This window comes from Dreissena polymorpha, chromosome 15 (genome assembly GCF_020536995.1).
Source record: "Dreissena polymorpha isolate Duluth1 chromosome 15, UMN_Dpol_1.0, whole genome shotgun sequence".
NCBI lineage: Eukaryota > Metazoa > Mollusca > Bivalvia > Myida > Dreissenidae > Dreissena > Dreissena polymorpha.
Genome location: NC_068369.1, coordinates 56334829 through 56356020, shown reverse-complemented (window position 1 = coordinate 56356020; position 21192 = coordinate 56334829). Strand labels below are relative to the sequence as shown.

Genomic DNA, 21192 nt, shown 5'->3' with positions numbered 1-21192 from the left:
CCAGTGACGATGATGTGCACCCGAAAATTATAATTGACAAGGAAGCAACAGTTGGCTGTTCTAAATTTTTACATTGTATGTTCTAGTTGATTGTTTAGTGTTTTTAGGAGGTTATGTCAATGACATACATACTAGATAAAGATCTATGTCCTTGGTTTATGCCAATCTTTGTTTGCTGCACAACTCTTTTATAGTGTCATGCATTACAGCAACTTTCACCTATATATCTTCTCTTTAGGTATACATAATTATTGAAATATTCATGTAGGAATCTTTATGTTTTAGATAATTACTGTAAACATGCACAATACGATTTATTATGAGAGAAAATGATATTCGAACATTCAACGTCTTGAAGGTCAAGAAATTAAACAACAAATTTGTCGACGGTTTTGCTTCAATAATTTTTATTCCTGACGTCAAAGGTATGGAAACAAAAAACCGCGTGGAGCACAAACACCGGGCTTATTGATTTAAAATAAATATAAACTGGCTTACCGGATGAAAATATCCGCTTAACCTTCATGAAAAACACGAAAACGACGCCATCTTGGAAGTTTATTTCCAATTAACCTCACTTAAACCCGGTAAGCTCCCGTATACGCATGCCCCCCCCCCCTGGCAATGATTCCACCCCGTGAAACATGTATAAACACATGTTTGTATCAATTCTTTTACAAATAGTTCATAAAGTTGACATTTGTAATCAATATTACTAGTAATGGGAAAATCCTTATAATGTAAGCTAACACATCTTTCCATATGGAGAGGAAATACATTATATTGACATTTAAACTCACATATTCTGCCAGTTGATTCTTTTGTGGGTTTTATATTAGATTATGCTTCATAATTATGCAATACTGCTCCAGCAGCTGGTGTTTCAGTTCTTTATATTCATAAGTTTTGGGGTTCACAAAGTCTGACGATATTGAACGCATACATTTAAAAGTTTGCAAACGATTTCTACAAGTTTAAGTAAATGCATGTTACTGGCTGTTTATGAAGAATGGGGTTAATATCCATTCTACGACGATAGATTTGTTAAAATTTTAAAATAATGAACAATCAAAATATCATAATACAATTTTTTCACAAAAACGATTGTAATACAGGTTATAAAACTTTGGTCTCGAATGTTTCAAATATCAAGAACATTCTTAATACGTTTTGATTTGGTAATGTTTTTGAAAACACAAACGTTGTGCAAGTACACATTTTAATTAGAGATTTCAAATGTAGACTTGTTGAAAAAATATTAACAAGAGTGGTATGAAAAATTTAATAACGGTTCTTTATTAGATATGTATACAGTTTTTAAAACATGTTTCGAATATGGAAACGATTAAGTCTTCCTCCCTAGACGTCAGCATTATTTTGTATGTTTAAAAGTCTCTGCACATCCTTTGAGAATCCAAACTGACAGATATGCTCACAAAAATGTTACACGAAAGAATGTTGAAGTATTTGTTGCAATGACTGCGATTTAGAAAACGAATACCACTTGTAAATATATATGTCGCTGTTACACTGATTTCAGAAAACATATATAAGTCTTATATTTTATACTTACCCATCTGTATATAAAACCACCAATTATTAGTTTCATATGGCAAATAAGTAATTTCGTATTTATGTTAAAGGGATCTTTTCACGGTTTGGTAAATTGACAAAATTTAAAAAAGTTGTTTCAGATTCGCAAATTGTCGGTTAAGTTATGATATTTGTGAGGAAACAGTATTACTGAACATTTGCCATGGTCTAATATAGCCATTATATGCATCTTTTGACGATATAAAAACCTAAAAATTATAAAGCGTTGCAACGCGAAACGATTGAATAATTTGGAGAGTTCTGTTGTTGTCGTTTTAATTTGTGAAACTACGAAGATCGCTTATATAAAGTATAAAATACACATCTTATGTATGCTTGGAAGTATAGGTCAGTTGGCTAATACGTTTTTAGGTCAGGATTCCGGGGGTCACTGGTTCGAGCCCTGCTGCGGGCTACTTTTTTTATCCTTTTTTAAATTTTATTTGTGATTTTTAACTGGAGCTTTTAAAATTTAATGTTTACATTTATCAATATAAAGCATTTAATGACAAACTTCAAAACATGTCAAAATCTGTGAAAAGGCCCCTTTAATATATCAAAGAAGCTTTTGTTATAAGAAATACGAGCCTAAATGATACTGTTTAATACATTTCATAACCACCTCGATAGAATACGTTTTCTTGCAATTAATTGTGTTTAATAGTATTTATATTCTTAAATGAATATTGTATGTAATATATTGTTACGTTGTTTGACAAATTCACGCTACAGAAAATATTGTCTACATGTTTTGTATGAAGACGATGTACTTGTGCATAAGTCTGAATATGTTTGTTAAGGCTCTGATTGCTACATTTCCATGCATCATGATTTCAGATCGTTTTATGGACTTCAATAATTATAAATACAAACGTATATGTAAAAATGCTTAAAATATATTCTTGCAACATCTGCTGGAAATTAAGTTCAATCGTATAAAAATGGATACTGACATTTATTTAACTGCATCGTTATATAAACTATTATACCATTATTCAACCCATTTAATCCAAACATTTAAGTTCAAGATCAGTTTGTCAGACTACTTATGTTTACCGACAGACCTCCGCGGTGAATGCAGTAAACATATTATATTTTTTTATTGCGGGAGATATAATCATTGCGCAGTCTTCTCGGATGTTTCTCTTTCGAGCGATTTAAATTAGAACTTTTTACGTAAACGTGATTTTGTCATGACTGGTTGTATGATATGCTTGTTTTGTTTTATATTTGAAATGCATCATAATGATACTGATAATCCGAATCGTTCTGCAGTTTATTAAATCCAAACTCTCGTTTATGTCAAAACGAGTTTTTCCAAGTCACCTTTGAAAAGCATCTATAGATATACGGGCGGTTTGTATGAAATCAATTAACACTAACAAGGTGTTGGTTGTTTCCCAAAATATGTCATCCTTTATTGTAGATAATAGCAATGTATAAATTAAATATGAGGGTCCGTTGGCAGAATGTGTCAATCATACAGAAAAGCTCCTTTTCATATTCTGGTATTCAGACTTCGCATCCCTTTCTTTAATATACTGAAAGAAACAAAACCCGCATCATACACCAGCAATAAAAATAACATAAAAGATATTCACCTAAATGAACAAGTATAAATAACATATTTGGATGTGAAATTATGTTGACCCTGTCATTTGATTCTTTGTTGTTAAAGTTCATATTATATTACCCATGGTGATCTAATGGGTCAACATTGTGCAACTTTTACAACTAGTTCATGATACAAGTTGGACGATGTACCGAGATTTGTTGATATATGCTATAAACTTAGCCCTATTAAATTCAGCTCGTTTGCTTCCAAAGCAAGACACTAAATAAGGAAGGACCTTTGTAATATGTTTCCTGTAAAACAACACTATTCTAGTGACTGTCTTTCGGTTAGAACTTTAATAACTCTTCATATGTACGGAGTGAAGATAGTTTATTCCGATTACTAGGAGGACACCGCCTTAACTACGTCATTTTGCCAAGAAAGTTCATTTTACGTGTTATTTTCTGTTAAGGCCTATCCCATACACATACATTCTTTATTTTGGATTCAATTTTAGAGGGGACCAAACCAAAACTACTTTACCTGGGTCGCTGCACACAACACCGCAACCATTGAAGCAACACTTCTTCTTTCCTTGACAGTCAGTATCAAATCTGCACTGTACTGGACATGTCCCTACACCCTGAAGCGCCGGGCATTTCCCTTTCTTTTTGCCTATGATGATTATTTTTAAATTCATAGAGTCTATATTACATCCAAGACATTCTATGGGAACTTATTATAGTTGAAATTTAATTAGAAACATTATAGCCTTAACAAAGTTTGAACTCAGGATGTTGTTACATCCGTTGCTACATCCGGGTATCCAACCATCATATAAGTATGACAACTTTAAAAGAAATCATCATAAGGTTAGTCGAGTGTGTTTGTATTTATAAGTTAATGAGTTCCATCCGCGTCTGAGGCTGCATTATGTATGCACCCGGCGTGTAACCCAGCACTCCTACACGATGAATTTCGATTTAAAGCTGCAATTTCCAGCTATTTAGTTGTCACTGAAATATTTTCAATTGATCTTATGTTGTGTGGGGACCCACCTGTCTCCGTAAGGTGACCACCGCTTCAGAACAGCCAAAGCAAAGCGTCAGACATTAAACCATACTTTGGGCCAGCAAAACCTCACATTGACATAGAATCATCTAAGGCAGTCATAAAAGATGACAAATACCACCGCAAAGGCATAATTGAAGCAGGGGAAAACTTGAATATTAGGAAAATTATTCTGAAAACGGTGTCGTTACTTTGAATTGACCACATACAAAGACAGAAATCAGCACCATGATTTATTAAAACCCAATCGTCCAATGTCGAAGGCAAATAACTCTGCAAACAAGGCGAAACATGCACAAACACGACGCGTTGTACTTGTACACAGAAAACTATTCTTTGCACAAAGAATGCATGTAGTTATGCTTTCTTAATTTGCCTCAGTTCAATGGCACGAAACACAAACAAGTAGCGCGCGCCACATAAAATACAATTCTGTTTTCCCTATTGTTTACACAAATTTTTATTTATTTAAGTTTCGTTTTGATTAAACAATAACTGTTCACGACTGAATGTACACAAAATTACTTATGTAAATATGCAAAATATGTATATGCTCAAGAGCACCTAACTCTGCAAACAATATTGCGACATGCATATATATTATTAGTATAGATAACAAAACTGGGATCAAATACTTACCGTTAAAGCAACATTTTCCAGCAGTTCCTGCGAAACTTCGGCCCACGCAAGAAGTCCCAGGATTTTCGCATTTGGGTCTAAAAGGTGTGCCGCAGATTGTCCCATCATCTCCATACCTACAGGGATCTTAAAACAAAAGACTGCATGGATAAGTATGCGTGAAAATTTTATTATAATATCTGTGTGATACTGTCATTTCTTTTCGTTAACAGTTTTGAACCAAATAAACATTACGATATAAAAAATAATCCATATATAACTGCTAGCGCATTTCACATCGTGTGCTTTCTGTATGGAATACTGGTGTGCAAAGCCACTAGTAACAATACTTAGCACGACACGAAAGCGATCGGTTTTGTTCGTACGTACTTGATTCTTTCGAGTTATAGCAGCATTTCCCTTCGGCGTACTTCGGCTTTACTGGGACAACGCAGTTCGTGTAGGCATTTTCGCATTGTTTTAATGTCTCTGTGCCGCAAATGTTCCCGTCAGTGCCGTATCGACATGGTCCTGAATATTACGCAACTTGTCAATTGTGCAAAACAAAAATTTCAAATCTGCAACATAGTTTCTAGGCGATGATCTTTTCACATATGACATAATTAAGACTTACAAGAAATACAACACAAGTATGAAACCAATAGTGTTTTTTTTTGTTATTTTGCTGTTGTAATTTTTTTAATAAGAGTATTTCAAATTTTTCAGTTTTTCAATGAAATTCAGAATTGTTCCATTCTATGAACCACCAAATACGGATATTTACAATACAAATAGTTTTGCAATGCTGTGATGTCATTCTTTACAACATTATTTGAAAGACGCGCAAACCCCAAATGCATACATGTCTGTTTCGTATAAAAAATCGATCTCGATAGGATAATACAATGTTCGTTCTTCATGCCATGATAAGTTGAAAGGGCTTATTTTACAAACGTTCTTTAACAGCAATCGTACATTAAAACTTCTTTTAAGATCATGACTGCAAGGCTCTGATTTGTAGGTTTCAAGTTATTCAGATGACATCCTTGAACATTTCGACATAAATTCAAAAGGGAAATATTATATGTTATGACTATAAACTCATAAACTGTTTGAATCCCACCCTTTCAAATGTGTTTATGGCTAAGATTGATTTTAATTTTGTTTTTGTTTTCACCACCTGTTTGCATTAAGCTGTGCTTTTTGGCAATCACTCTTTTACAAACACAAAAATCGAATTGAGTGCATATGTGTCGTTTGTTTCGATAAACATGTGTGCAAGTACGTTTATTTTTATTGACCCTCTACATAATCCTCATGCACTCGAATCTTCATTTGACTGAATGCATTTCTGTTTCGACAAACATTCCCATTCCCACAACTACCGGTAGTTTAGAAGTGTATCTGTACTGGTGTCCTTCTCATTGTTTAGCAAACTATCTAAACTATGTTAATGATGCCAGTGTTAAATTTAATAATGTTGACACCTTACCCGTTTTCACACAGGAGAAACAGCATTCGTTGGGTTTTCTTATTCGTACCTCGCCTGGAGGACACGTAGGAAACGAGCAGCGGACCACTGCGCAATTCGGCTTCTTTTTACCCACGTCTAAACAAGTATATAAAAACTTAAGAGTTAAATTGTCATTGTGGATATCTTGTCAAAAACAAAACATTTAATGTGCAAAATAAAATATAATTTAATTCAACCAACCCAATCGACCCTAAACTTTTTGCGGACATTCAAGGTTGAATTTATTTTTCATTTTTGCTTCATTAAATAAAATATCTATCAATTGGGAAATAAGTTTGCTATATTCATTCGCGCTAGTTTAATGAACTTTAATTTATCTTAATTTATGCTTTAAAAAGAGTGTTCATCAGATATTAAAAGATTTTACATGTTATTGCATATTATTATTAAAAAGGGAATTGTTAAGTAAACAAAGTTGAAGTTACCTACCTACCCTTTATATACTATAGATGTCTATGGAAACTATTGATCTTTTTTCCTCAGATAAGGGAATCCCTCGTTAACAGTAAAGCATTATTATTTATTTGTTCATTAATAATACTCTCATGTAATAATATATTTTTGTATTTTCGAAACAAACGCATGGTTAACAAAATTTAAGACCATTACAAAGGTTTTATTTTTTACTGCACGATAGGAACAATGGCAATTTTTGTTTATTATAAAAACAGCTTAAATAACACACATAATGATATTTGTTCTCAAAATTAAAAACACACCATATTTGGCTCATTTAAAACATTACAAGCACATTTTATGACGTCATAGCTTTTCGAGCGTATTTTGTTTAGTTTATTTCAAAGCATTTAGTAAAGTGCATGATCGAATATTTATTTTCCTCGTTGCTAAAGAAAAAAATATTTCTTCCATACAACGAAATCAACAAAGATCACATCACATATACCGTGCATATTCACTATTTAAAAAGAAACACAGTTTGCGATCAAGCATACCAAAAATGATATGATTTTTACCAAAATATTTTCCATGATTTTCATTTGCATTCTTATTTAGACTTTGTATCATTTACATAATATAGTTGCCCATTCAAACACATGAAAGTTACAAACTTACGCGCACTGATGCACAATACCAATAACGGGACCAGTACTAGCCCAAGGCAGCTGTCCTTCATGGTTGTCTCAAAACAAAAATAAGCATACATAACCAAGCTATCCGGAACACGTTTTACAGGGGAATGATGTTTTTATCAGTTTATATTAAATTATGCACCATTATTACAGTATGAGTTATTCTTTTTGCATTAATAAAATCTTACTTTACAATATAAACAAAACGGGAGAATAGTCACAGAACCATTCAGCAATAATACACTGCCTTTTGTTAAACAAAGTCATCTTTTATAAAACTAAATTAACTCGACGTACTATAAAAAAGTTAGTTTCACTGCTTAATAACGACCCATCGCACTTTTTTTTCAAGTGCGTTCGCCATTTTGACAACTAGGAAAGTGTTAATATGTTAACTTACCGTCCAAATATGACTAAAATACTGAACCTTGAAAACGGCGAAATTTCAACGACAAAATATCTAACAAACAAACCATACCTGATTAACCTGACTGTCGTAGGGATTTCAAATGCTGTATCCTGTCAAAATTCTAAGATATGTAGAAACCTATTTGCACACCTTGGTTTAAATAATTCCAGAAAAAGCTGTCACCAGTTAAGTCGTTCTTTCTTTTGTGGTCAATTAGACACCCTCTGATCTTTCACAAACGCATTAATGCATATGAGGTCGTACCTTCGGATTTCTTTGATTGATAGGAAAATAATTAGCAAAACATGTTGTGCATTCAAACCTTTAAAGTAAATGTGATCTTTTATATAGTTTATAACAGAAATATTATAAACGTTCAGATTAAGTACCACCAAATCATCGACGACACAAGAGTTCTATACATGATCACATTCTTTTTGTTTGCATAGCTGTAAATTTATTCATGAACAAAAGACAGGGATATTGTTGGAAAGTCCCCCCTATCCTGCCCACGTTCAGAATTGTTCACATACATCTATACACTATTTTTGTGTGTGTTAAATACTAATAAACCTGTCGTTATCGGCTTTAACCTCATGAATTTCATGACAGTAACAACGATTGATTTAAAGCACCATTATAAAGTAAATAGATTTTTATTTAAATGACCTTGTTTATATGCACGTGTTTTAATTGCGAAACTAAATCAACCACATCAAAATCGTATAGTATCGCTCAAAAGGTGCTTAATATTTAAACAAAGAGACGTTGGTAGCATATTAAAGCTGTCAATAAATGAGGCTTGTCCGAACGTCTGTTTGTCTAAATTGTGGATGCGGGAGTTTTCGGAGCAGTCCTCGTCAGCGAGTCGGTAAGTAAGTAACGTCTACGGAAATATGCCAGGAAGGATATTGTTAGAGGGAAAATCAAATGTAAATGAAGGAAGTAGAAAATTGTGATGGCGGAGATGATGAAGAAAAAGACGGCAAGAATAATCTGTCAGTTGTTTTGTGATTTTGTTTGTGTTTTTTTTTCATTAAAAAAGTGTTGTTGTTGTTGTATTTTCCCTTTTTAAACGTGTTATTATTACCAGTATGTATGTATTCGTACTTTGTGGAATGTGATACATCGAGAAAATAATTTTGAAATAGTAGAGATATTCACATTTCTGAATACAATAACGATTCAGTATCTGCGTACATAAACCGAGTTTTATCTTTTCAATGTCCCATGACTATGTCAACAACCTTATATCACTAGTGCTTTGCAAGAGAAGTTCAACAGTATTCTTAATTCGGTTCAATTCATTCGTGTGGCTATGGAACGCGCGTGAGCATGTGAACATATGGCGATGTTCATAAACATGAGCGTTGATAATAACTCTAAATAGAAATAGCCCTTAATATGTTCCGATTAAGCAAACGTGTAACCCATAAAATGTTTCTATTTGACCAATGCTCTGGTAAATTCACGGCCGCTTCCGTTTTCCGTACAGTCCAAGCCTTTTATTAAACCTATGAGTCGTGTTCTGAGAAAACTGGGCATAATGCATGTGCGTTAAGTGTCGTCCCAGATTAGCCTGTGCAGTCCGCACAGGCTAATCAGGGACGACACTTTCCGCCTAAATTGGATATTTGCTAAGAAGAGATTTCATTTAAACGAAAAATGTCATAAAAGCGGAATGTGTCGTCCCTGATTAGCCTGTGCGGACTGCACATGCTAATTTGGGACGACATTTTACGCACATGCATTATGCCCTGTTTTCTCAGAACACGACTCATATCATTTTCTACTTCATTCTGGCCGAAACGAAACTATCAAGATATGCGTCGCGTATAATCCGCTGTGTAATCCTATCGGTAAGTAGTTTGTAGAGTATTATTGTGTAACATCTGTCCGTCAGCTATTATATGCACATTTAGAGACTATACTTGGAAACTAAACATCGTATTGAGTGGTTAACAACCCCAACTCAAACGAACGTTTCATCAGAAAAATTTCTTTACAATGCCGGCGTTTAGGATTAACAAAGCCTCCAGTGCCCTTTCTTGGGCAAGTCCATTAGTAAGTTCCGAAAAGTGAACCCGTGAAAAACAAAAACTGTTTAATCGAAAGAACAGTCATGGCGGCACCTTTGCGATCGGGAGTTAATTCTATTTAATGATACGGATAACAGCCCTTGTTGTTTTAAGCCATTTGCACTGTTAACTCGTATTACGAACCCGGTAAGTTCCATCACTGTGCAAACTAAAGTATAAAACGAGTTTAAACGGGAAACACAATATCCTGCATGAAATGAGAATCCAAACACGGAATAAATCCAGAACGACCTAACCGACTTCTAGACTAAATAGATTATGGGACACTGTCGGTAGTGTTAGTATGCACGCAATTCATGATGTTGCTGTTGTTTTTTTTTTTAATTTTTAAATGTCCAGGTTCACCACATAAGGACTAACTTTATTCACTGGGTGGTTGAGGAACTATGCGAATGATGCATTAACAATGTAACTATGGACAACCGAAAATCACCTGGAAAGATGCCGTTCTATCACCAACACAATTACGAGTATTTCTGTATTGACAACTAGACATTGTTGAAATGATTCTTGTCTCCGTCTTGTTAAACTAGAGCATGAAGGTGTGATGTGAGTCAGAGTACTATTTTTTGTAAGAAGAATGACCCAGGTGTTTCCTAGTTTAACGACTTTTTCCCGGGCTGTTCACAATAGACACTCCGCGATGGACGACGTAAAGCCCGACTGAAATAGGAGGAGTGATGGACGTATGGCTAACTGTATTAGCCGGTGAAAAGAAAGCTGGTTACAGAAACGACACACTGCAGAAGATGGGAGACGAAGGGCCTGCAGCTGGAAGGTGTATGAAACCGGGCGGCCAGAGTCAACTAACTGTAAGCCGTTAGGCAGAACATAATCATCCACACCAGGCTCACCATCACTATTGGTACACGAATGTGCAAATCGCAATCCAGGATTCCGTGATTCAAGATGGAACGGTTTCGAGCAGATGCAACTGTCTTCCGGCGAGTTACTTCTAAGAGCATGAGCAGAGGATGCAGCACGAAACCAGGGAATGGCCCTGATGCTTTCCAAGTCGGCACAGGAATCGGTTGGGGCGAACGGACTTCGGAACACGTCTTTTCCAATACAACGAAGCAGATGATCAACATGAACATGCAACGGCCCGACGAATGAAAGTGAAGATGGTGAGAAGGAAAAAATTTACAACAAACTGTCACTTATCATACAAATAGATCAAAGACGAGCATCATTATAGATTTATAATGGGAGGCCTAAAACGCCAATACTGGCATTGACAACCGAGGATATAAGGAGATCATGGGGCAGGAAAGGTTAAGAGAGATGAACGACAACCGTGAGCGATCCGATCCGTGCGCCACAAATAGCCTGACCAATTGAGGAAGTTTTTTCCACCACATAAGGATACAAAATGTTGTGGCCAGACCTGTAAGCGGAGAACAAGATTGACCAACGGTGATCGTGGTAAAGTTTCTCTTAATGATGTACTGGTAGAGCGAGGAGCAAACGTTGCTTCGGACCATCATCACCATGGCGCGCTATTGAAACTGAAACTGAAGCTAATGAAGAATTGGACAAGGCGAGTCTAACCAACGCAAGCGATACAAGACCGCTCCACTTGATGACAACCATGAGAAAGAAGAGTTCAAGGTCACCAACAATTTAAAAATCCTAGAGTAGCGGCTTGAATAAGAGACGATAGAGAAGAAGTGGCAAAATGTTAAAGAACCAGTGAACTAAAAACGTGGTGTGCAAAACCTTGAGCACAATAAGAGTACACAGAAACAAAAAGGAACGGCTAGTATCTAAGGCGGAACATTTTATTTTCAAATACATTAAATACATTTATCGTCGAAGGACCACTAAAATAACGCAGCGGCCCACCAAAGCCCATCAACTCCACTTTTCATTAGATTGCATCGGCTTTAAAGTAAACCTGGCTACAACACTTCTACTTGCTAACCTAATTCATATTTTATATGAGACGTTTAAATGATTTACATTGTGGTATTTATAATCCTAATCGCAAACGTACCTTGCTTTAATCACATGCTGTCGAATACTAACTTATGTTTTAAAACAGGAGCTATGCTCAGAACCAGACACTGCGGAGATTGTTTTGGTGCAAGTTTGAACGGCCTTTAGTCACCATGGAAGACCACACGATTTATTGTGTATATCAGAGGAGGATTCCGGAGATAATCGATTAGTGGTGGGGGGGGGGGCATGCGTATACAGGAGCTTTAGTTTGAACTTACTACCAAGCTGGCGCCGTTTTCTTGTTTTTCGTGAAGGAGTAGCGGATATTTTCACCCGTCAAGTCGCTTTATATTTATGTTTCTTTAAAATGAATACGCCCTTTCGGCTCTACTGTGTGTGCGCTTCCCTCGGTTTTTGTTTCAAGATCGTAGACGTCGGAATAAAAAAGTTCTTAGAGGAAAACCATCCACAAATCTGTTGTCTACTTACGTGACGTTCGAGAAATTGGATTTACACCTTCACCTATAATTCACATTATTTACGCACTTGTACAGAAAAATATAACTAAAATCACTATAATGGCATTCCCGACGTTGTTTCATCTCTGATAACTAATTTATTTCCAAAAAATTGGTTTAACCCCTTTTGTGGAACTGACTTCCTTTTAAGCACATTTTGATAACTGACTTCCAAATGACAAACAGTTCTTTGTGTTAAAGAGTTTGGCACGAAATTAAATTATGTCATTCTCTGGTCCCGTGTTCACAAAACATTTTTGCAATCGAAAATCGATTTTGCCTGTCATTGAAAATGGATTTCCATTGTAGTTGATAGGCAAAAATGAAAATCGATGTCAGCTAATATCAACTTTCGATTGCAAAATCGTTTTGTGAACACGGGCCAGTTTTTGTATTTTTCAATCTTAAATAGGATTCTATGATGTTTTTTTTAATTACATATTAATGTTTGATGATTATATGTTACATTTTAGAAAATAAATATAAATAATCAAATTTAAACCATTTACATACGAATTTGCTAAATTATCAAGTTTCAAAAGTCTTTGTATTTTTCTTAAAATTCAAAATATGCTTTTAATAACTTATCAAAATTTTTACCTAGAGCTGTACGTGTTCGGTAATTAGCTTATCTCCCTACTCTGTGACCATTAGAGATGAAACAAACCAGAATAATTTCTCTAAGTTTAAGATACATGGTGAATATTTTTAAATTGTTATGATTGTAGAATTCGATGTCGATAGAAAAAAGTTAGTATTCAGTCTCTGAAATCACACAAACATATACAATTCAAATGAAAACCTAGTTGAACCCTTCTATTATTGACACCGCAACGCCCCTCCCCTCCCTCCCAAAGAAAGAAAAAAGAAAAGAAAAAGAAACCCATGCTGGTAGTCTACACTGTGTTGTAGCAACCTGTTCTGGTGATACCTATCAATCAGCTAACTACACAGGCGATTGGCGACCATTCTGTGAAATATTTGATTGATGCCATAATTTCTGATTGCCTTCATTGATATATTGTTTTTGTTTAGCTCACCTGATTGCTCAGGTGAGCTTTTCTGACCGGTTTTTGTCCGTCGTACGTCCGTCCGTCCGTCCGTTAACATTTGCTCGTTAACACTCTAGAGGCCACATTTCTTGTCCCATCTTCATGAAACTTGGTCAGAAGCTTTGCCCCAATAAAATCTCGGCCGAGTTCGAAACTGGGTTGTGTCGGGTCAAAAACTAGGTCACTAGGTCAAAAAAAAGAAAAACCTTGTAAGCACTGTAGAAGTCACATTTTATGTTCAATCTTCATGTAACTTTGTCAAAATGTTTGTCTTAATGATATCTTGATTGAGTTCAAAAGTGGTTCCGGTCTGTTGAAAAACATGGCCGCCAGTAGGCGGGGCAGTTTTCCTTATTTGGCTATAGAGAAACCTTGTAAACACTCTAGAAGTCACAATTTTTGCCCAATCATCATGAAAGTTGGTCAAAACATTGGTTTTATTGATATCTTGGACGAGTTCGACAATGGTTCGGATCGGTGAAAAAACATGGCCGCCAGTGGGCGGGGCATTTTTCTCTATATGTATATAGTGAAAACATGTTAACACTCTAGAAGTCACATTTTTTTACCCAATTTTCATGAAATTTGGTCAGAACATTTGTTTCTTTTATAGGAGAGTAGAGTTCAAAAATTGTTTCGGTTTTGTTGAATAACATGGCTGCTGGGAGGGGGGCTGTTTTCTTATATTTATATAGTAAAAAAAAGCTTGTTAACACAATATTTGCCCAATCATCATGTAACTTGGTGAAAAGATTGGTTTTATATGCATCTCAGATGGGTTCGCAAATGGTCCCGATCGGTAAGGGCAGTTTTCCTTATGTGACTAGAGATAAACCTTGTGATCGAACACTATGGAAGTCACATTGTTATGCCCCTCTTCGAAGAAGAGGTTGTATATTGTTGTGTTCATATCGGTCCGTATTTCTGTCCACCAGATGGTTTCCGGGTGATAACTCAAGAACACTTAGGCCTAGGATCATGAAACTTCATAGGTACATTGATCATGACTCGCAGATGACCCCTATTGATTTTGAGATCACTAGGTCAAAGGTCAAGGTCACGGTGACCCGAAATAGTAAAATGGTTTTCGGGTGATAACTCAAGAACACTTACGCCTAGGATCATGAAACTTCATAGGTACATTGATCATGACTCGCAGATGACCCATATTGATTTTGAGATCACTAGGTCAAAGGTCAAGGTCACGGTGACCCGATATAGTAAAATGGTTTCTGGAAGATAACTCAAGAACGCTTATGCCTAGGATCATGAAACTTCATAGGTACATTGATCATGACTCACAAATGACACCTGTTGATTTTCAGGTCACTAGATCAAAGGTCAAGGTCACGGTGATCCGAAACAGTAAAATGGTTTCCAGATGAAAGCTCAAGAACGCTTATGCCTAAGATCATGAAAGTTCATAGGTACATTGATCATGAATTGCAGATGACCCCTATTGATTTTCAGGTCACTTGATCAAAGGTCAAGGTCACGGAGACCCGAAAAAGTAAAATGGTTTCCGGATGATAACTCAATAACGCTTATGCTTAGGATCATGAAACTTCATAGGTACATTGATCATGATTTGCAGATGACCCCAATTGATTTTCAGGTCACTAGGTCAAAGGTCAAGGTCACGGTGACTCAACTTAGAAAAATGGTTTCCGGATTATTACTCAAGAAGGCTTACGCCTAGGATCATGAAACTTCATAGGTACATTGAGGTGACCCAAAATAGAAAAATTGTTTTCCTCAAGAACGCTTATGCGTATGATGATGAAACTTCCTATGCCTAAGGCCTATGCCTAGGATCATGAAACTTCATAGGTACATTGATCATGACTTGCAGATGACCCGTATGGACTTTCAGGTCACTAGGTCAAGGTCACGGTTACTTGACAAAGTAAAATGGGTTTTGGATGATAACTCAAGAAAGCTTACGCCTAGGATCATGAAAAAATATAATGGTCAAGTTGATAGAATTTTCTTATTAAATCAATCAAAAATGGAATTTATCATGTAGATGTTTTGAACACCTTATAACTTTGTTATCCATCTGACATGTGTGCATCTTTTTTTAAGATGTTTGTGGTTTAAAGTTTTTTTTGTTTTGGTAATTAAACACAAAGCACTAAATTGACAATTTCCAGACAGACAAACAGTGGGCTGACCTTGAAACGAAGCAAGATGGAATGTAATTCATTTGTTTGTTTTGTAATTTAAAATCTTAACATGTCAACTATGAAAACACTATACAATTTTTATTTTGTTATCAGGCTAGGACACTACAGTTCATATATGATCTAAAATCTACAAGTACACATAAACAAACACACACAACTCAATTTGATATTGACCCATTGATGCCTAACATTGATTATGAGAGAGAGGAAGGAATGAGTCATGCTGAAGGATACACACATTGATTGTTTATGAAGTTAATGTATGGGATCAGGAATAACATGTTGCTGTAATTTGTTGGTGTGTGAGATCTGGTAAACAGGCTGTGTTTAAAGTAGACATTAACAATGGATATATGCTACTGCTGATAAAGGGTTCTAAAATATACAGCTACATGTACCAAATTTATGTTTGGAATGTAAATTGCTGACTGTTGGCTGCTCAGTTTGGGTTGCATCATAAATATGGAATCAGATGGAATGATGTCAAAAGGCATGGTATGTATGATGTATACTTGACAATATTTGAGACAGAACGATTTAAAATCGCCAAAAAGTTAAACATTAATGACTTATAAAAAACCCAACTATGTACAGTTATGAAAAAATAATTTTTACATAATTATCCAGTGTTACATTTTGATCCTTAATAGTTTTCTTCAGTTAATCAATGCAGCGTTAAGTTCACCAAAGAAAACAAGGGTTAATAGTGAAATTAAATGCAGTCATATAACCAAACACATAAATGTCAGACAAATTCAGGGTGTTAATTTGTTATAACTGGTATTTAGTGACTTAATTACTCAATGCCTTATGGCTCTAAAATTTACTTGAATATTCATCATTATAAAAATCATAGATTGTATGATAGAAGATTATATATTTGCAAATGTAATGCATAACATAAATATAGAAATTGTTGCAGTAAAAATTCAATGAACACACTCTTCTCAGGTGAGCGAACTAGGGCCATCTTGACCCTCTTGTTTATTTAAACACTTTATTACCAAACAATAGTAAAAATGCACGTATCCTGTAACCTTTTTTCTCAAAGCTGTATTGTATAAAAATAGAAATATAATGAACAGAACAGAACAGAACATATTTTATTCACGTTAACTTTACAGTTTTTGGTGTTATATATATATGCATACATATAATAATTAATACAACAGGATTATACAATGAAGTATAGGTCATTAGTTATCACATCTGTTTAACAGGATGAACTTATATACAATCTATATTCATGCTTTTTTGGTAGTATGATTTATTTCATATGGTAATAAATATGAATTGTTGGAACAAAATATAGTATATGATTTATAATCTTATCTTATAGTAATTTAATATTATTCCAAATATAAAATAATTGAATCTTATCTAAAAATCTATTCGTATATCAAAATATCTCATAATCAAATAAATACATAAGTATAATGTATTATATCAATGATTTGTCTGTTGTCTTGTATAAAATGACCAGTGTTATAAATCCATCAATGCTACGTTGCGAATTTTGAAAGCTTCAGATATATATTTACTTAACATAAACAATTCAGATTGGTTGTTTGTATTAAACAGTTGTATAAACTTAAACATACTAGGTCTATTTCTATAATTACTTTTTATATAAATTGGTCTTAAATGAGCATATGCTGTACATTTAAACATGAAATGAAATTCGTCCTCGATCTCATTGGTAGAACAGATTTGACAAATACGTAATTGTCTATCCAATTGTTCGTATCTACCAGTGTGTATTCTCACGTTATGGGAACATATACGTAATTTCGTAAGAACAACTCTGAGATCTCTCGACACAATTAGATCTAGATAAGTTTTAAATCCATGGGACAGGTTAAGTATTTTATACAAAATTAAATGTACAAATGAACTGGTTGGCATTTATAGGTATGTCACTACACAAAACATAGTAAAAATGGTATCGTGTAAGATGGTTCTTAACTTTACTTAACCAATTCGTTTTATTACAACTACCATCACGCAAGCACTTCAGGATGTTCAATAAGACATGATCAGTGTCAAAAAAAAACACGTCGATAATCTGACATCGATGTTCACCGATTATCTAGAAAATGCGGATTCAATTTTCGCAGAGGATATAATATTATTCGGTCCGGCATTAAAAACAGCCGAAGATATTGGTGTTACAACTATCTTTTTCGCTAACCGATTATCCAGGGGGTTGGGCGGGGGGGGGGGGGGGGTCAGCTGACCCCATATGCCCATATGTGCGGATGCCCATGACAACATCATTTATATACACACATTAAATTAGGTTTAATAAATATCAAATGGAGAGTTGTTATTTTTATACAATTGTGTTAAGTTCATTATGCAAACGATCCACATGCGAATAGCGACTTATACGACCCAAACAACTAGAGACGCGCGTATTTAATTTTGATATAAACAATGCAATAATCATAAATTGCCAACGACGAGGTCGGCACGATCACACCGACACAACTCTTTAGGACATGAAGATACGAATACCGGATACATCGTTGACTCGAAACTGATGAACGTTTTTTACAACCCATAAACAATACCGATCCCTTATTTTCACACGGACTAATCCTTTATCGTAGTTTTGTCAACACGGAAGAAAACTCACAAATGGTCAATTCTCATGCCAAACCAAATCCCTTATCAAAAAATATGATGATGCCAAAACAATGACAGTGTGTATTGACATCGTGTGATTTACGATACTTTTGATGAAACTTGTCCGGGTTTAATTTGTTTCATGGTTGTGTTCGACCGTCGGGATCTTCTAGTTTACAAGGCGGAAAAGCTAATATAATAATATATAATATGTATCAGGGTCCCATTATAAGACTGCCGACTTAAAAGGCAGTTTTGCTGGCATTTCCTGTTCCAATTATCGAAATTAAAAAGATAATATCTTCAGTCCCGGATTACAGGATACAGAATCAACGGGGTTTCTCGGGATTTACACACGGGCTGGACAGAATGTAAACACATTCTTAAGAACTTTATTTTTGAAAATATCTCAAGTTATTGCAATACATTTGCAAAAAAATTTAGTGCATAACAGACGTTTTTCTTGCAGTTTGCGTCGATATCTTAATGTATAAGAATAAATCCTTGAATTCGTCTGAAATCGTAGACAAAGTTTCACGTTGCGTGAAGCATTACCTTGTATATGTACAATGAATGCAGTAGATATCGAATTTTTTTAACAAGAACACAGGCTTATTAAATAAAGTATTTCCGATGTTTTTCGCATTGCCATAAGCAGCATAAAAATCTGTCTTTCTAACTGATTTCTAATACTTGTATACTTAGCACAATGGAAAATACATGATATTCACAATCCACCTATGTCATATTATTACTAATTTGTGAACACACATTACACAAGCGATTCCGGAAAGTAATATTCAGATTTCTGCCAGTTTCAACTTGTAGTTTGATTTGAACATCTAAACTTAGCTTAGGCTATTTTGTGTTTGACTGGCATTTCTATTATCAAATATCGCTCAATATTAAGTAAAGTTTAAAATGACTATAATGGTGACATCGAGTTGAGTAATTTACGGTGTCATGCCAGTTTTTAGTAAAACAGTCTATCAATCTATTTCTGATAAGTTTGATAAATAGATCAGAATCGCCCATTTCTTGTGATATCCACACATATCCAAAACCGTATGTAAAAAGTAAAGATTTTACTTTGGTTGCCCAACAAATTCTTCCAGCATCATCTATTGATTTAAGCATAATATAACATTGCCTAGGGTATCTATCAGATGTCATAGTTAACAATGTACACCAGTACCTGATACAGTTGGTAAAATAAGTGATACATAATGGGAGTCTTCCACATTCCTCAAAACCATGCAAGTATTAGTATTTTTACGAACATGTAAGAATTTTTTACAAAAAAAAAAATTATGGATCGATTCAATAGTTGGGCTGTACGCATAACCCCATATCTGGGAACCGTAACATAATATTGGCTTTACCATAGTATCAAAAATTTTAAATATATCTTTTGCAGGAAAAAAGCCAAAAAGTTTATGATAATTTCTTATTGCAAATAGTGCCTTTTGCGCTTGGGAAATGGGAAGCTAGTTTATCATGGGTTGAGCTCCAGCTTAACTTTGGAGTCAACAGTAACCCCATGTACTTGTATACGGGAGTAACGTTAAGTCGTTGTCCACGGAAGAACCAAGTTTCATATATTCGGAGGGGACCACCATTGCGAAATACAATTATTTCAGTCTTATCGAGATTAATTTCCATACCAGTATCCGTACAAAACTGATAGACAATGTAAATTTGTTGTTGTAACTTAATGGCGGTCTCAAGACAATTGGCGACATCGTCTGCAAACATTAGACACAAAATATCTGGCATATCATTAGTAATGAAAATACCAGATTCACATTTAAGCCTTAAAAGTGAAGATAGCTCATCTATAAATAGGGCAATGCAGGGAAACGAATCTGTAACAGCATTGTTTGAGACTTTTACACAAGAAGTCAAGCATGAAACATAGATTTAAGAACTCTTAGGAACTTCCCAAATACTCCTTTCTTTTCTAATGATAAAAATAGTTTGACATGGTTAACTTTATCGAAGGCTTTACGGAAGTTCACGTAGAAACAATAAAATCGACCACCCCGTTTTGAGAGTTATTTTTGGACCATCGCTTGCAAACAAAAGACACTATCAACTGCCGAATTTCCTTTACGGAAACCTGCTTGAGATTCATCAATCTTATTATTTTCCTCTGCCTATTCATACAATCTCTTATTAATCACAGACACTCCAGAGAATATTTTATATAGAGTATTCGTAATAGATATACCACGATAGTTACCAGGGTTATTACTTGGACCTGACTTATGAATCGGTGTAATGATACTTTGACCCCTCGACTCGGGAAAGTTACCAGTATATCAAGTATTTTATTAAACAGCAACAACATCATAGGAGAAATATCCGTTCATGTAAACTTGTAAAATTCCGACGGAATTCCATCCAGACCACAACTTTAACCATTTATTAATTTTGATATTGACCATTCAATTTCATGCAATGTGAAAGGATCATTAAGTGAATTTGATGTATCATCAGAATAAGAATGGTCATTTCCAACAGTGTAATAAACAACAGTAGAGTTCTCATTGAATAAAAGGCCACTGAAATATTGTAACCATTCTATTTTTGAGATACTAGAATCAATTGATTTGGCCGATTTATTTTTCTTTAAAATTTTCCAAAACATTGTAGGATTATTACTACAATTGACTAGTTCTTGGCGGTTTAACCTTTGATTTTCATGTACCTTTGACCTACAATGATTCTTAAAATTATTCCGTTAATCTTTAAACAATCTGAGATCTGACTCTAAATTGCAGCTACAAAATATACGAAGAGCGCTGTATTTTACCGACTTTAAATAGTCGCACCCGTCATCCCACCAAGGTGGTTGTGATTAAAAATACCGAAAATTAACCAGCATACATTTACCG

At 34.8% G+C, this 21192-nt stretch overlaps 1 protein-coding gene across 1 annotated transcript; it reads right to left on the bottom strand.

The window, feature by feature from the left end:
• Nucleotides 1–3105: 3105 nt before the first annotated feature.
• Nucleotides 3106–8376, bottom strand: LOC127861219 (perlwapin-like). Its single transcript, XM_052399614.1, has 7 exons — nucleotides 7941–8376; nucleotides 7446–7512; nucleotides 6330–6446; nucleotides 5228–5368; nucleotides 4859–4984; nucleotides 3692–3823; nucleotides 3106–3134 (listed from the first exon to the last, which is right to left on the bottom strand). The coding sequence occupies exons 2-7, from the start codon at nucleotides 7504–7506 to the stop codon at nucleotides 3127–3129; spliced, it is 585 nt and encodes a 194-aa protein (XP_052255574.1). The 5' UTR covers nucleotides 7507–7512; nucleotides 7941–8376; the 3' UTR covers nucleotides 3106–3126.
• Between the last annotated feature and the right edge of the window lie 12816 nt (nucleotides 8377–21192).

What these genes read in the sequence shown, in the direction of transcription:
- LOC127861219 (XM_052399614.1), bottom strand. Translation starts at nt 7,506, where the DNA reads ATGAAGGACAGCTGCCTTGGGCTAGTACTGGTCCCGTTATTGGTATTG. An exon ending in GGTATTGTGCATCAGTGCGC is followed by an intron (nt 6,447 to 7,445) that starts GTAAGTTTGTAA and finishes ATACTTGTTTAG; the next exon opens with ACGTGGGTAAAAAGAAGCCG. An exon ending in CTATAACTCGAAAGAATCAA is followed by an intron (nt 4,985 to 5,227) that starts GTACGTACGAAC and finishes TTTTGTTTTAAG; the next exon opens with ATCCCTGTAGGTATGGAGAT.